Source organism: Microcebus murinus, chromosome 17, assembly GCF_040939455.1.
Source record: "Microcebus murinus isolate Inina chromosome 17, M.murinus_Inina_mat1.0, whole genome shotgun sequence".
NCBI classification, from domain to species: domain Eukaryota; kingdom Metazoa; phylum Chordata; class Mammalia; order Primates; family Cheirogaleidae; genus Microcebus; species Microcebus murinus.
Window position 1 is genome coordinate 7,167,132 of NC_134120.1, and position 16,242 is coordinate 7,183,373.

Genomic DNA, 16,242 nt, shown 5'->3' on the forward strand with positions numbered 1-16,242 from the left:
ACGCCTCATTTCTTCTTGGGTTTTCCTGTCTCCATCTGATGTTATCTTTTTTGAAGAATTTCCTTTATTATTTAATTTAGTACAATTATATTATTGATGATTTCTCTTGTTTTTTTTTTTTTTATCTAAAACCTAAAAATTGTGTGGCTTCCTCTTTTGAAGAATATTATCACAGGGCATAGAATTGTAGGTTGGTAATTGGAGTCTGTTATTTGTTGGAAAGTTAGCTGGCAGGTTTTTTTGTTTTTACTTCTTTGAAGGGAATGTGTTCCCGCAGCTGCTTAGGAGTTCCTTTATCTATGGCCCATAGTACTTTGTATATTTCTTTATATATTTATTTTGGAGGCTTTTAAACAAAATTTTTATGGGTACATAATAGTTATACTTTTCTAAAATTCCCATTAGATTATTTTTACAGATTTCTGTTGTCTGATGAAATTTTCTATAATGCCATGGTTTTCTTGAATATATTAATCACAGTCATTTTTAAAGTTCTTGTCTGATAGCCCTAATATCTGGGTCATCTGTGGTCTGTTTTTGGTGACTTTTTTTCTTTTTTTTTTTGTTTTAGTGATTTTATTCTGTCCCTGGCAAGCCTGGTCATTTTTGATCAAGTACTGCATATGGCAAATGGAAAATTATGGAGATTGTGGATGATGTTCTCTCCCTTCACAGATGATATAATTTTCTCTTGGCAGCAGTTATATTATGGGCAGATGAATTTGATTCAATTAGGGATTGAGATGAGATGATTCAGGGTTGGTTTCAGTCTTTGTAAAGCCTGGTCAGTCTGAGGTTTGTACTTTCTTCTAGAGCACAATCCTATAGGAATTTTCCCTGGTAGGCTGGGATGTTTACTAGTCCCCAACTCATTAGCAAGTTCTGGAGATCAATTTTTGTATCCCTAGCCACATTTGGCTGCCAAAAGTTCTGAATTGCTGCTTTCTGCTTGGCCTCTTAGCCCCAAGCTTACTTTGGAATAAAAAAATTATACATAGAGTAAAGGTTTGGAAAATGCAGGGCCCAGCTTTTCTAGTTTTCCTTGTGAGGGAGTTAGTCTGATTGATACAGGCTTTCCATTCTTAGCTGGAAGTAGGTATTTCTTGACTTTTTACAGGGGTGTCTCTTTACTCTTTTTCCCCTTTTTTCTTTATTAGGTTTACTCTTTTGAAGTGTATAGGCCAGTTTTGTGTAGAATATTTCACAATGTGAACTTGTATGATTAATTATTACTAGTAATAATTATTATTAGTAGTAATGTTAAGGTTGATCACTTATTCAAGGTGCCGATGGCAGTTATCCTCAGTGTAAAGGTGTGTTTTTCGTATGAAAGTTATACTTTCAGACTGGGAATATCTTGGAGCCCAACAACACTTCACCAGGCATTTTGCATCTACAGATGATCCTTTCTGTATCAATTATTTCTTATGGTTCTGGAAGGTGATTTTCTAATTCTGTTGTTTCTTCTGCATTTGTTAGATAGCATTCTTCTTCCTGCTCTCCCCTTTCCTATTATGGACTTTTTATTTTAAAAAATTATTGCCCGGTGTCTTTATTCTTTTGATGCTCAAATTATTCCTTATTGGTCTAGTTCAGGTCCTTTCAGATAAGCTCCTGTGTCCTTTTGTCATGGCTCCATGAGTCTTTTAGTATTTTCTGGCTTTCTGGCCCAAAGCAATAGCCAGTGTTTACCTTTTATTTTCCTGTCCCAGACCCAGCTTTAGCCGTTTCTCTAAGGGGCCCTGGTTTCTTTTAATGAAAAATTTGAATTAAAAAGTATTATATTTATTTATTAAATTTTTCAGCCTGATTTGTATATAGAACTCTGCCCTAGTCTGTTTCTTTGGGGTACATGAAATGAAAAAACACACTTAACTATCTTTTAGAAATCTTACCCAATTTTATTTACATCAGTCACACATATATGTATTAAGGGTTTGGGGAATGTTTTATTAGTAAAATTATTCTTTAGCTGGGCATTGCTCTCCTGTTAATGTTTAATTAACTTTAATTGGCTTAAGAGAGATTTTTATTGAATCTGTTTTTATTTCTAAACATATTTCTTGGTTCTGTTGTTGAGTTTCTGGATGATGAAATTGTTCTCAAGTGAAAGTTATAAATTAGAATTTAGTCACTTAGTGACCTCTGTGATTATAGGCGATTCATTTAGACTCTTTAATCCTCATTTTGATCATCTGGAAAATAGGTATCATAGTGCCATGCCATGTAACTGTAAATGAATGATAGATAATAAGCAGTGCTTGACATAAAGTAGACATTCATGTTTTAGCTGAATACCTTTTATGTCTGCTTTACTGTATTCATGGGCCCTGACTTCAGTGAGCATTAGTTATCTCTACAGTGACTCTAATATAACATAGAATGTGGTTAAATCCTCAGAAAAGAGTTTAATAAAGTATTTTGGGGGCTTTTAGAAGAGGATGAATGAATAATTGAAATGCTATCTAAAGTCAGGTAACTTTAAAATTGGGGCTGTGAGAGATATCCATAGGGTGAGAGGCACAGAACTAGCTCATTTGTGGCTCATTTTTTGATTGGTGTTTGAGAATTTGAAAGTTTATAATTATTTGTATACATTTTCTTTAGGTATCATCTACCAGTAAATGTAATCAGACATCATGCTGTGAGTCCTTACTCCATAGTTTTGCCCTTATCTGCTGATTGTTTGGCCTTGAAGCCTGTGTCGGATATGCTGAGAATAGCTTGGAACCTGTCATGGTATCATGGGAGTGATAATCTATTGAAGCAAATGAGCTCCGAAACTAAAATCCAAGAGTAAGCTGTTATATTTAGTTGAAAAAGCATTGACAGTTAATTATAATTAATTAATTAGATTTTACTTTTTCTTTAGGTGAAATAGCCTTTTCACTTTATTATTATATGGTTCTGCTTTTTAACTAAAGATTATCCTTTTTTGTTTTAAAGTTTACATGTGTTCATTACTTTTAAAAATCTTGTCACACAATGAAATTTAAATTAAAAAGCATTTTTCTGTGTTCTAGTTTAGAGATTATATAAAGTTTGATTAGTAAAAGATGTGAATCGCTAGGAAAAGTGCTCTGGATTAGAGTAAAATCTTAGTAAATATATGCATGAATGTTATCATTACTGTCAGCATGATACTTTTGAATGTCTTAATATTCTTATCTGTTAATCTTATATGAATAAAAACTTAATGTTTTCGTAAGGAAGAAAAAATTGATATAAACACTTGGGATGCTAGTGTAAAACTCTAATATTGACATGTGTGTACCAGTTTTCTTTTAGCTGTAAGTCAGCCTTTATTTAAAAGAAAATCAAGATAAAACAACTTTTGGGAGAGAGTTTATAATTGAAGTGAGTGTGAGCTTTTATTTAAATAGCTTCATGTTGCTCTTTCTTTTTTTCTTTTTGTCTAGATTTTTAGAAACATTGAAGTTATCCACAGAGGACGTCCTTACTCTGAAGATAACACATGTGGCTAGTGGGCTGCAAGACTGCCACCATTCCATTGTTCAGGCTGCAACCCACAGGGAAGTTAGGGCTGCTGTCACTCGGATGAGTTTTTATCTTCTGAATGACAGATTGTCATTAAAGGGTGGCACTGGCCCACATGGGGTTACCTTGAAGTCCTTGGCTTGGCACACTGCACTAAACAGGTCAGTATAAGGTCAAGGCTGCCAGTTTCAAAGACCTGGATTGAATTGTGTTTGAGTTCATCTCCAAACCTTTGAAGATAAGAGTATGTATTCTTACCTGTTGCTATCACGAGGGAAATATTCTTTATAGAAAGAAAAACTCCAGGATTTTTATCATCTGTTATAATAATAGCAAAATAGGAAAATTTTAACTTAGTCAATGTATTTGTGAAGGGATTACTAATAAACTTATAACAATTTTATTTATTATCCTATCTTAGAACATTTTATCTCACAAAAATAAAAAATTAGGATAAGACATGGATGAAACAAACTGAATGTTTAATTCCTGTCCATATGATAGATGAGGTAAGATATCAGTGGATTGATTAATAGGTTTGGTAGACCTGCTATTGGATGTTTTGCTTTGTTTTGCTTTTGTTTTGTTCTTTAAATTATCTCATTTTTCCTTTTATCCTGAATTTCACAAGGTTGATTGCCATGTGGAGATCCTTTAATAGTTATTGGAAGGCTCTAGCTTGTAAATGTAACACGCTTAACTGGTGGTAGCAGATGGCTGCAATTGAAACAAGACTGATAAGCAACTGCTGCAAGCAGTTTTTCCTTTTAGTCTTCATGTGACTTTAAAATGCATAACTTTTTTATTTAACAAAAAGTGTGCAATTTTCAAAATGTTAGGTTAAATGACTTTCCAAAGTGTGAACACCTTTATTTAGTTTACCTTTAACAATTAGGATATCTAATTAGGTTTTTCTAGTGATGTGCTGGAGCCATCTAGTACCTCTTTAGCTGATGGTTAAAATTTAAGGAGTTTTGCAAATCGATTGTTAAACACAGCCATTCTTAAAAATCATGTAAACTTATAATTAAATACATTATATTAAAGGTAATGCAAATATCATTTTCTAATTATTTTGCAACATTTTACTGTTGTTATCTTTGTTCTTGAGGTTATTTATGTCTACTACAAATTAGTCTGTTTTGTGGAAATAACTATATAATGGTGTTCTATTGTGCATCTCTTTACAACTCCGTGTTACATTGATGGCCTGAAATTAGTCATAGTAGAGATATTTACACTGTGGAAATTGGCAAACACGGTAAGTCAGAGCCCTTATTCTCCAGTCAGCTGTTATTAATAAATATTTATTAGCGCAGCTCTGCTTTTAAAAGTTTAAGCACCTCTTATCAATTGAAACATGCATGAAATCTGCAGGCTAAATAAATTATACATATTCCTATTTGTCAGAAGAAAATTTTTAGGTAAAAGCTGATATGGTATATTGAATTCATTGCATTCAGTTTTCTTTCTCTTGTGGATGAAACCCATAGAAATAGTATGCAACACCACCTTAAAGCATAGACTCTCAAAGTGTGGATCAGTGGAAGCTGCTAGAGTAGTTCAAATTGCCCAGTAGCAATAACTGTGAGCATCACATTTTTATGGTGGGATTTCCTCCAGAATTAACATAATTGGAGAACACAGAGTGTATATGTGTTATGTATTTTTTTAATCTTTTGTTTTATAGCCTCATGTTGGATCACTGCAACAGACACTACTGCATTACTTCTACGGTTGTTACAGTTGTTTAAATATTAGTCTTCTCCCATGTGTAGACCTTTTATTGCATTCCTTTTTATATCTCTCGCATATGGCATAGGCGTAGTATACAGTTGGCTCCTAATAAATGTAGAATGGATGAGTTGTAGAGACCTTAGTGCTCATTTAGTCCAGCTGTGTACTTGATGAATTCCCTTCTCTCTGTCAAGTGGCCATGCACCCTCAGCATGAATACCTCCTGTGAAGGATGTTCATTCCGTTTTTGAACTGTGATTATTAGTAAGTTCTTCCTTCTTTTGAACTGCCACATGGTCATTTCTATTTATAATTCTGTTCTCTTAACTCACGCAGAATAAATCCTAACTATATTTGTGTGTGATAACTCTTTATTTAAACATTACTATAATTTCTTCTTTACTTTTTCTCCCTCTAGGCTCTAAATGCTTTCAGTTTTTGTAAGATACAATTCAAAAGCCGTACTATCTAGACTTCTCATTTGTTCTTACTATTTACAAGTGTTCTTTGTTTCTTAGCACTCTCTGTGCTCTGGACATGATGCTTTATATGGGACTAGGGGGTGGGGGATGGGGTGAGTAGGAAAAAAGGGGCTATTGCTTCTCTTTCCTACTTCTTTTCCATCATTCAACATACATTTATTGATCACCTAATAGGTGCCACTCTTGTAGCAAATGTAGCAGTGAGCAAATTTTATAGGGTTCCTGTTCTTATGGAACTTGGAATTAAGGATGTTAAAAGTCTAATAAAAAGAAGGAATGCTTTGAAGGAGAAGATTGTTATAAAACTGTATTGGTGGAACACCTAATGTCTCTTCAATGGGGAGAGAGTGGTTCAATGGATAAGTTTTTAAGCCAAGGCATAAAATATAGGTAGGATATTAAAAGCCTGTGGGAATGGGTGCAGAAAAGATGCTAGGCACACAGAGAGACGAATACTGCAGGATCTCACTTAAATGTGGAATGTATAAAAGTTGAACTCATAGAAGTATAAAGGAGAATGGTGGTTACCAGAGGCAGGAAGTGAGGGATGGCGTGGATGGGGAAGGGAGATGGTCAAAGGGTACAGTTTCAGTTAGACAGGAGAAATAGGTTCTGGTGATCTATTAATATAAATAGCATGGTGACTATAGTTAATATTACATATTTCAAAATAGCTAAAAGAATGGATTTTAAATGTTCTCATCACAAAGAAATAAGTATTTGAGGTGATGAATGTGTTAATTAGCCTGATTCAATAATTCCATGATGTATACATATATCAAAATATCACATTGTATATTATATACATAAATAGATACGATTATTTATCAAAATAAAACTTAATAAATGGGAATATAGGTTTGTGCATGTTATATGACAGAAATTTGAAACTTTAAATCCAAAAATTGATGATCAGTTGGCTCACAGTCACTTATGGAATATATTATTTGCCCTCTTGACTAAAATACCATAGTCTACAAGTATTTAAATAAATATTAAATGAAAAAAAAAGAAAAAGATGCCAGGCAAAGGAATAAGGCCCCAAGTTAGGAAAGAGTGTCTCTCAGGAATTGAAAGGACAGTCCACCTGAATTTAAGGGACATGGTACTAACTACAGAGGTGGTATTTTAAGATTACTGAATATCATGGAAAACTTCTTTATGATTGTTAAATTTCATCTTATTAGAATCATTCTTTCATTCCTTTCAGAATATTTTTCTAACCTCTATTTTTGTAATCTGGGATACTTGGGATCCTTCTCATCTGAATGGCATTTTGGGGAGGTGGGGATTTTAAATAAAGATAAAAATAATATGGCAGACACCACATTATGAAAAAAATATGGCATGATATAACCCTGGTGTTGGGCTGCTTAGATGAGTATCTATTTTTTAACACTAGCTGGATGAGTATGGAAAAACTACTTAACTATATCTCTGTCTGAGTTTTCTCATCTTTAAAAATGGAGCTACTCACTTCATAGAGTTGTTATGTAGATTGAAACAAATCCTTTTAAGTTCTTAGAACATAGCCTGGCACAAGGTCAGTACTCAATACTGAATATTAGTAGTATTATTATTGTCATTACTACCATTTTAATGTAATTGCTTTAGATTTAAAAAAAAAATTACGGATAAAATTGTATCTCATAGCTCTTCCTGATTACCTTTTTTTAAAAAAACAATTTTCCAGGCTCCTTTTTTTCATATAAAAGTTTTCTTGTCTACTAATCTTTTCACTCTGTTAAATCAGTTTTTCTTTTAAGTATCACAGGAAATTTTTTCATGTTCTTTTACCTGAACTTACAAAAATACTCATTTCTAGGTATACCTTCAACATTCTCCTTGCCTGTTATAAACTCTGCTAACATCTTGTTAGATTTTTTTTCTCTTCTTATTTTATTACCCTGTTCTTTCTAATTGGCCAGAGTTAAGTTTGAAATATCAGTTCTTCTTATCAGTGAAACATGACATTTCTGGCATGAAAAAGCAACTTTCACCAGACAGAGGCAATGTTTTTTCCTTGGTATTCCTTTGGCACTTTTTCTGAATTTGTTATTTATGGTATTTATCATTTCTAGTTTTTCTAGTTAGTTACTTGACCACGTGGTTTTTTTCACTATAGGCTCAGATTCTTGAAGGCAGATATCCTGTTTCCTTTATCTTTGCATTTTTCATAGCATCCAGAATAATGTCATAAAATAGCATGGTCACAAGAAATGTGTTAAGTACATATACATCCATGATAAACAGTGATAATGTATATTTTTTTTTTTTTTTTTTTTTGAGACAGAGTCTCGCTTTGTTGTCCAGGCTAGAGTGAGTGCCGTGGCATCAGCCTAGCTCACAGCAACCTCAGACTCCTGGGCTCAAGCGATCCTTCTGCCTCAGCCTCCCGAGTAGCTGGGACTACAGGCATGAGCCACCATGCCCGGCTAATTTTTTATATATATATCAGTTGGCCAATTAATTTCTTTCTATTTATAGTAGAGACAGGGTCTCGCTCTTGCTCAGGCTGGTTTTGAACTCCTGACCTTGAGCAATCCGCCCGCCTCGGCCTCCCAAGAGCTAGGATTACAGGCGTGAGCCACCGCGCCCGGCCGATAATGTATATTTTAGAGAGCTAGAAATCATGATTATTGTCTTCTTTATTTTAGGTTTTTACAAGTGTTTCCTGCTTGCACCGAAGATGAGAAACTGCTAATAGATATCATACATTTTTTAAATAAATTAATGAAGGAACAAAGAAATAATCCATCAGTAGAACTTCTAAACTGGATTTTAGAAATACTTCTTAGACATGTAAGTATTAGTAAGGAATATGGATTTTAGGTTTGGTAAGTAACTTATTTGTAGAAATGATTAATATTATGTTATGGAAAAGATAATTTTTACATAGCCTGTCCTCAGTAAAGCAGTACTCGTGTTGTATAAATAGCTTGTAGCAACATGGCCTTCTTGATAGGATTGTTACTGTGTTTATTAAATTAAACTTCTGTACACTGAATGGGACCTTCAGCCTTGGTGTTTAACAAAACCTGTATATGAACTTTTTGCTGCAGCTGTATTTTAAGTGGGGATTTCAGAGTGTGTTTTTGGCCGGGGGTGGGGGGGTGTTTATGATTGAAAACAATCAGATATTAAAATAATGGTTCTGAGGAAATATTGGTAATAACATTAAGTAGAAAAAATGGTTACAGTAGTGGATTTTTTCACTTGATCTCATTTGTTAAAAATATGTAATTATAATTCTGTTTTTATTTATAGTCACAGAAACCAAAAGGAGAGTATGTACTAATATTTAATAGTGGCAATCTCTGTGATGTGTGATTGAATGTGGTTTTATTTTTCTTATTATGCTGCTTTCTATTTTTCTCAGTATTCTGTGATACATATGTTTTCCTTTTGTTGAGGTAACATAGTAAGCACCTTTTGAGTTTAGAACTTCTCTACTAATGCAATAAAGGCTCATCCCTACTAGTTAGGTAATATAACTCTTAGTTAATCTAGAACATGGTTAACAACAGAAACCTTTATAGAAAACAACATGAAGCTCAATTAGAGAGTATATGTATTTTTTATAAATTTCATTTTTAGAGTCCAAACCCATTGTTAGACCTGCTGATTCTGACAGAGTCACAGGCACAAGAAGAAACAGATGACATCCGGACTGCTGTCAGGCAACAACTACAGAAAGAACTAATTGCTCTTTTCAATACCTTGCTGCTCAATTTCATGGAAGTAACTGACAGGTACCAGTTGGTTTTTTTTTTTTTTTTTTAATTTTCAAAAAGTTTTACTTTTTACTTTCAAATTAAGAGGTGAAAATACTTAAGTAATAATCAGTGATGGTGGTCTGTTTGTTTTTGCTTCAGTTGAATCTCTGGGATAGCCTGATTGTAACTCCTTACTCTCCTTTACTACACACACAGACACACCCACACATGTGCACACACGCAGTATTTTGTTCTTTACAGCCTAATTCTTTGTCCTCTCTTAATTCTCTACACATCTACCTGAGCAATCATAGCAGTTGCTAGAACTGTTTTTACACTGATGATTTTCGAATACATATCTCTAGTTGCAAATTCTATTTTTAAAAAACTAAAAAATTTAGATAAAATCACTATTTTAATCCTTTTAAAGTGGGCGTTTAAGTGGCTTTTAGTATATTCACAATGTTGTTCAACTGTCACCACTATCAAATTCTGGAACATTACCATCACCCCAGAAAGATGCCTTGTATCCATAAAGAAATCCCTTCCCATTTACCCTTTCTTGTAGTCCCTGGCAACCACTAATCGGCTGTCTCTGTGGATTTACCTATTCTAAATATTTCATAAAAATGGAATCAAACAATATGTTACTTTTTGTGTTTAGTTTTTCATTTAGCATCATGTTTTCAAAGTCCATCCATGTTGGACAAATATCAGTACTTCTTTCTGTGACTGAACAATATTTTATGTAAAGATGTACCCACTTTCATTTATGATTTTAGTAATTTGAGTCTTCTCTTTTTGTCTTTGTCAATCTAGGTAAAGATTTATTAATTTTGTTAGTCTTTTCAAAGAACCAACTTTTGGTTTTGTTTATTTTCTCCTTTGTTTTCTGTTCTCTGTTTCATTTATTTCTGCTCTAATCTTTATTATTTTTTCCTTCTGCTACTTTGTGTTTAGTTTGCTCTTCTTTTTCTAGTTCCTTAAGATGTAAAGTTAGGATATTGATTTTAGATCTTTCTTCTTTTCTAAAATAGGTCTTTACAAGTATAAATTTCCTTCTGGTCACTACTTGCATTCTATAAGTTTTGGTACATTATGTTTTCATTTTTATTCCTCTCAAAGTATTTTCTAATTTCCCTTGTGATTTCTTCTTTGACCCATTGGCTGTTTAAGAATTTGTTGTATAGTGTGTTCATGAATATCTCTGTTAATGATTTCAGTTTCATTCATTGTGGTTGGATTATCTGCCAAAGCATTTTATCTCCCAGGCTTTCTTTCCGAGCTCTTAGTCAAGTCTACTTTTTTGCTCCATCTCTTCTTTAATGCTTCCAATGGCAGCAGCTAAAATTCTTGCTCATCAGTGTTTTCAACAAATATTTTCCAGTAGTCGCTTTAGCCCTGGTTGAGTTCTGAGTTAGGCACACTTAAGGTGAACCTTTTGATCAAGTCTTCCAGGGAGCCACCAGAAAGATCAACTAAAGATAATTCTTTGCAAATGTGATTTGCTTCTTTCCCTCTGGTACAGGTACTGGGAATGTGGGCTGTTTATTTTCATGCCTGCTACTGAGCTTGGGTGTGGGAATAGGACTAGGGTAAATTCAAAACATCATAAAGCTTGCTGTTCTTACTGAGACTCAGCCATTTTTCTTGAATACTTAGTTCTTCCTGGGTAGTTGCAAGCTTTTGGTCAGTTTCCAGAAATCCAAAAATGTTGAAGCTGCCAGTTTCTGCCATTTTTGGGGTTGCTTTTATGGCAGGGTGGTCTTTTGGGGTTCCTTACTCTGCCATTTTAGCTGATGTCCCTTTCTGACTTCTTTTGATACTTCCAAACTCATATATTTCATTTCTTCTTTGGATGTATCCACCAACATATTTCACATGTTAAAATATAGTGCATTTCTTCTAAAGCCAGAAATTTTCATGATTATGTGTAGTGTCTTCAGAAAGTTGAATAGTAATATAGATTTAAAAAAAAACAACAGAACAAAACAAGTGCTCTAGGCTCCATAAGGTACTGTCATGGTCGGTTTATTCAACTTTGTGCCTAAGATCTGATTTCCTGGGAATGACACTGGAAAGCAGAAAGACGTTTCCTGGTCTTGATGTGCAAAGATCCCAAAGCTCTGTTGGGGGCGAAGATCTGATCCTGTGTATGTGCCATTTGAAATGAACAGAATTGTCAAAACAGCCATAATTCAACTCAAAACCTGGTTTAATCTAAAAGGTCAGACTCTGACCCAATTTGTATGACCAAAGGGCAAGCCCTTTCTGTAAGAAATTATTTACTTCATATTCAAGAGCTCTGTTATACAAATGTTTAACATTCAGTCATAAATGAAGAGAATTGTGAGGAAGCAGGACAATGTCTCCCATAATTAAGAGAAAAAAAGTCATTAGAAGTAAATCCACAGATGTCAAATATGACAAGAACTTTAAAGTTTTACCATTATAAGTAATAAAATTATTTTAAATAATAAATATAATAGAAATTAGATGAAAAGATGGACAAAATCAAGAAATGCAGACTACAGAAAAAGAACTAAATACAGATTCTACAACTGAGACATATAATTTCTAAAGTGAAGAATTTATTGAATGGGCTTAGACAGGTGACTAGACACAGAGGAGAGGATTAGTGAACTTAGAATATAAATCCATAGATATTAATTACATATTTGAATTCTTGCATAGCTACTTAATTTCAGGAATTTTGTTTTCTAATAGAAAATGTTCTCTTGATTGTTCTATTTCAGACATTTTTGTTGAAATTATATGTCAAACTCATTAAAACCTTTTCGTTTTCTTTTTTCTGGAAAAAAGCAATACATATTAGCCAATTAAAAATTAAAATTTTCATAACACTGATTTAAAGGATAGGTGTAATATATGCCGATTGAACTCAAAAGTATGCATTTAATTTTTTATTCTAACTTTTAATTTTATTATTGGATGGCAATATCAATATTCATTGTATATGTAGTTGTTAGTTGTATTTTATATCGTGTACCCTAGTTGGTATTTTAGCTGTGCTTTTCTTTGAAAAACTTTGCTTTGAGAGGAAATACTTTCTGTCATTTTGTCTAGTTCAGACTTTTCTAATAGTAAGTTGTGTAGCCTATAAGATAGCCCATTAAGCCCATTACACTTGCTTGATGGTTGATTTTCCCCCTTTATATACACAGGAAATGCTTGGAACTTCTTTACGTTTTCCAAACGCAGCTAGCTCTGAAGCTGCTCCAGTGTCTGAGAGTCTCTGACGCTCCTCATTTCTATGGCCTGCCTTCCCTTGAGCGGACGCTACGAGGGATGGCTCACCTCACTGCGTTTCCGGGATGGAGCTCACATTCTGTTCTCACAAAGCCACTCGAAATTTGTGTGAAATACTTGTCAGGTCTCCTTGAGGTAAATAAAAATAACAAATAAATAATAAGTAAAAATAACAACCCCCTCCCTAACTGATAGTTATTTATTATTTATTGATAGAGTGCTTTTACTTAGTGCTAATCACAAGTACATTATATATTACTGTATTTAATGTAGATTATTATACAGCATTTATATACCTCAACATTATAGTTATATATTTTCATGATTTTTATTAAAATTTATTTTATTATACTCTTATTTTCAAGAAAAGTAAACTAAAGTTTACATTTAAGTCCCTTCATTACAGTAATTTGTTTACTCATTTATTTTGTTTATCCTTTTTAATTGTGAAATATAGAACATACAAAAAATACAGTGAATTATTACAGTGAGCATCCATGTAATTACCCCCAGATTCAAAAATAGAATTAGCTAGGATCCTAGAAGCATGTATGATACCCCTTCCCAAGCTCTACCCCTTTCCTGAGAGGTAGTTTGATGTTAATTTGGTACTTACTTCTTTGCATTTTTTGATAGTTTTTAGCCCTTAGATATTGTCTATGTAGACAATTTCTGATTTTTTTGGATTCTGTATAAATGGAATCATGTTTGGTTGCTTTCTTTCAACATTATATTTATCAGATACCTATGTTGCCTTTAGGCAAAGTTAGTTTACAGGTTGAGTATCCCTGATCTAAAATCTGAAACTTCTTGAGCACACCACCGTGATGTTCAAAGGAAAGCGCATTGCAGCATCTCAGATTTTTGGATTAGGTATACTCAACCAATAAGTACATAATACAAATATTCTAAAATCTGAAAAAATCCTCAATTCAAAACACTTCTGGTCCTAAACATTTTGGATAAGGGATACTTTGTATAATGTTCAAGGACATTTGGGTTTTTTTTCTTTTAGTTTAGGGCAATTTTGGATACTGTAACTATGAACATTCTTGTCTTTTGGTGAAAATGAGTATATCTTTTTTGAAATGTTATTTTCTAACTGTTGTTGATTTATAGAAATATAATCAATTTTTATATATTGGCTGTGTATCCAGTAATCCTTGATTCCAAACTCAAAGTAAAGGCCTTTACAAAGTAATGCCTTTTTACCTTTCAGTATGTTGTTTATGGTAGTTTTTGTCAATTAAAATTAAAGAAAAATCAAATTCAGGAAATTTTCTTTTGTCATACTTTCCTAAGAGCTGTGTTTTTTCTAAATCAAATTCAGGAAATTTTCTTTTGTCATACTTTGCTAAGAGCTGTGTTTTTTCTTAATGGTTTTAGAATTATTCCACCTATTTCTTTATGTAAAAAAGTTTTTAGAATTATTGCATCTATCTTTTTTCTCATAAGGATTTTATCACATTTTAATATCAAAATCAGTCTATCCTTATTTTAATATATATAATTTAAAAATATGTAATCATTATATGTTATGTTATATATCATTATATATTATGTATAATAAGTTATATATATATATATAATTTTCTTTTTTTCCTTGTATAACTTTTTCTTTTTTGGAATAGTTGATTTGAATTAGTGTTATTTCACCCTTAAATGTTAGGTAGAATTTAATGGTGAAGTAATCTAGGCCTGTAATTTTTTGGGGGGGATTATAAATTATGAATTGAATTTTTAATAGATCTAGAATTATTCAGAGTTTCTTTTTTTGTGTGCCAGCAGTAGTAAGTTATATTTTTCTGGAATTTAAAAATTTTATCTAAATTTTCAAATTGATTACTATAAAATTGTTCATCAGATCATCTTAGTTTTTAATGCCTGCTCAATATGTAGTGAGTTCCCCTTTCATTCTTTTCTCATTAATTATTCCTTTCTTGATTTTTCTTGATTGATCTCCCTAGTGATTTGTATGTTTTATTAGTCTTATTAAGGAATGAGCCTTTGTTTTTGTTCATCCTCTCTTTAATGTTTTCTCCCCATTTTATTTCTGCCTATATTATTTCCTCCTACTTTTGGTTTAGTTTATAGCTCTTTTTCTAATAATTTAAGGTAGAGTCTTCATTGATTTTTTTTCTTAGCCTTTCTCAAATATGCATTTTTAGCTCTAATTACATTGTAAGCATGTCCTTAATTATGTCTCACACATTCTGATATGTCATATTTCCATCGTCATTTAATTCAAAATATTTTCAGTATGCTGTAGTAAATATAACAATGATTTGATTGTACAGAGTTCTGTAAGAGAACAGAACAACTTTGCCACTGTGCCCTGGCAACTTTGCATGTATGTATTTGGGCCACATAGACAGGGCTTACCTGTAGCTGGTAAGTCTTGGCAGAATTTCCTGTGATCTTTCTGGAATGTGAGAACATGAGAGGCTTGTGAGAAGCTGCTTTAGAGTTGATTCTCATTCACTCAGTATCTATTAGGAGGTCTGCCATGAGCCTGTTTCTTATTGTTTCCTGGGCTCTGCTGAGATCTGTGCTTTCTTTTGCCTTGGTCTCCTTGGGATATAGCTGCCGTCTGTAAAACTGCTTCACTGCAGCATGGCATGGACTTCTCATCAGAGTGTCCTACCATCTTGCATTGCAGTCATCTGACCCCTTTGATTCAGTGTCCCCTGTGCAAGGGACGCTGGGAGCTAACACCTTTGGCTATTCTTGCTTTTGCTCTGTATGTAAATAATAAACTTTCTGAATCTAAAAATGGCTCATTGTTTCCTTATTGGCCAAATCTGTCAGCCTTATTTTGCCTTAAAAGCTTCAGTGGTAGCCAGAGGTTGGGATCACTGACTATGTTAGAACTTAACCACTTCGGTACCAGCGTTGACTATAGTTGATAGCCACAGATGAACGCACACAGCTGAGCATCAACTTTAGCCGACAGCTGTGATATGACTTTTCTAATTTTTCATTTATCAAAATAAAATTGTGAACATTTAAAAATAACGTAATAAAAACATATATGTATATGTTACCTATTCTGATTCACATTACAAGTAAACTGCCTGTAAAGTAAAACAAGCTTTCAGTGCTTTAAAGCTTTCCTCATCACACAAGAGCAAAATGGATCCGTCGTCAGTGCACAGCGCACACTATCGTGCGTACTGTGAGTGCCGGCTGAGGGCAAGGTTTCGTGGCCGGTGAGCGCCGCACCGAAGTGGTTAAGGAAAGAATCTTGGAGCAGATGTAGAGTTAGATTTTGAAAGATGAATAAATTGATAGATAGCATTGGGTATTCTAGACATGGAATTTTTTTTTTTAAATCAAATTGTATCTATAACTTCCTATTTTTTTTTTAAGCTTCAAGTTTCTTCTTGCCATTATATAGTCTCTACCCACTACAAGATTATCCTTCAAAAACAGAAATCTTTCAACCAGGTTCTTTTTTTCAAGTGTATATGACTCTTGATAATCCTACATTTTGAGTCTTATCTCCATTTAAATTTTTTCCTACATCTCTGAAGTTTCAG

At 33.2% G+C, this 16,242-nt stretch overlaps 1 protein-coding gene across 1 annotated transcript in view; it reads left to right on the plus strand.

Moving 5' to 3' along the window:
- Nucleotides 1-16,242, plus strand: part of RTTN (rotatin) — a 151,787-nt gene that overhangs the window by 61,460 nt on the left and 74,085 nt on the right. Inside the window, exons 24-28 of the mRNA XM_020282122.2 lie at nt 2,608-2,796; nt 3,420-3,659; nt 8,375-8,519; nt 9,315-9,469; nt 12,619-12,838. Coding sequence (XP_020137711.2) covers nt 2,608-2,796; nt 3,420-3,659; nt 8,375-8,519; nt 9,315-9,469; nt 12,619-12,838 — 949 coding nt within the window. The remainder of the gene's footprint in view (nt 1-2,607; nt 2,797-3,419; nt 3,660-8,374; nt 8,520-9,314; nt 9,470-12,618; nt 12,839-16,242) is intronic.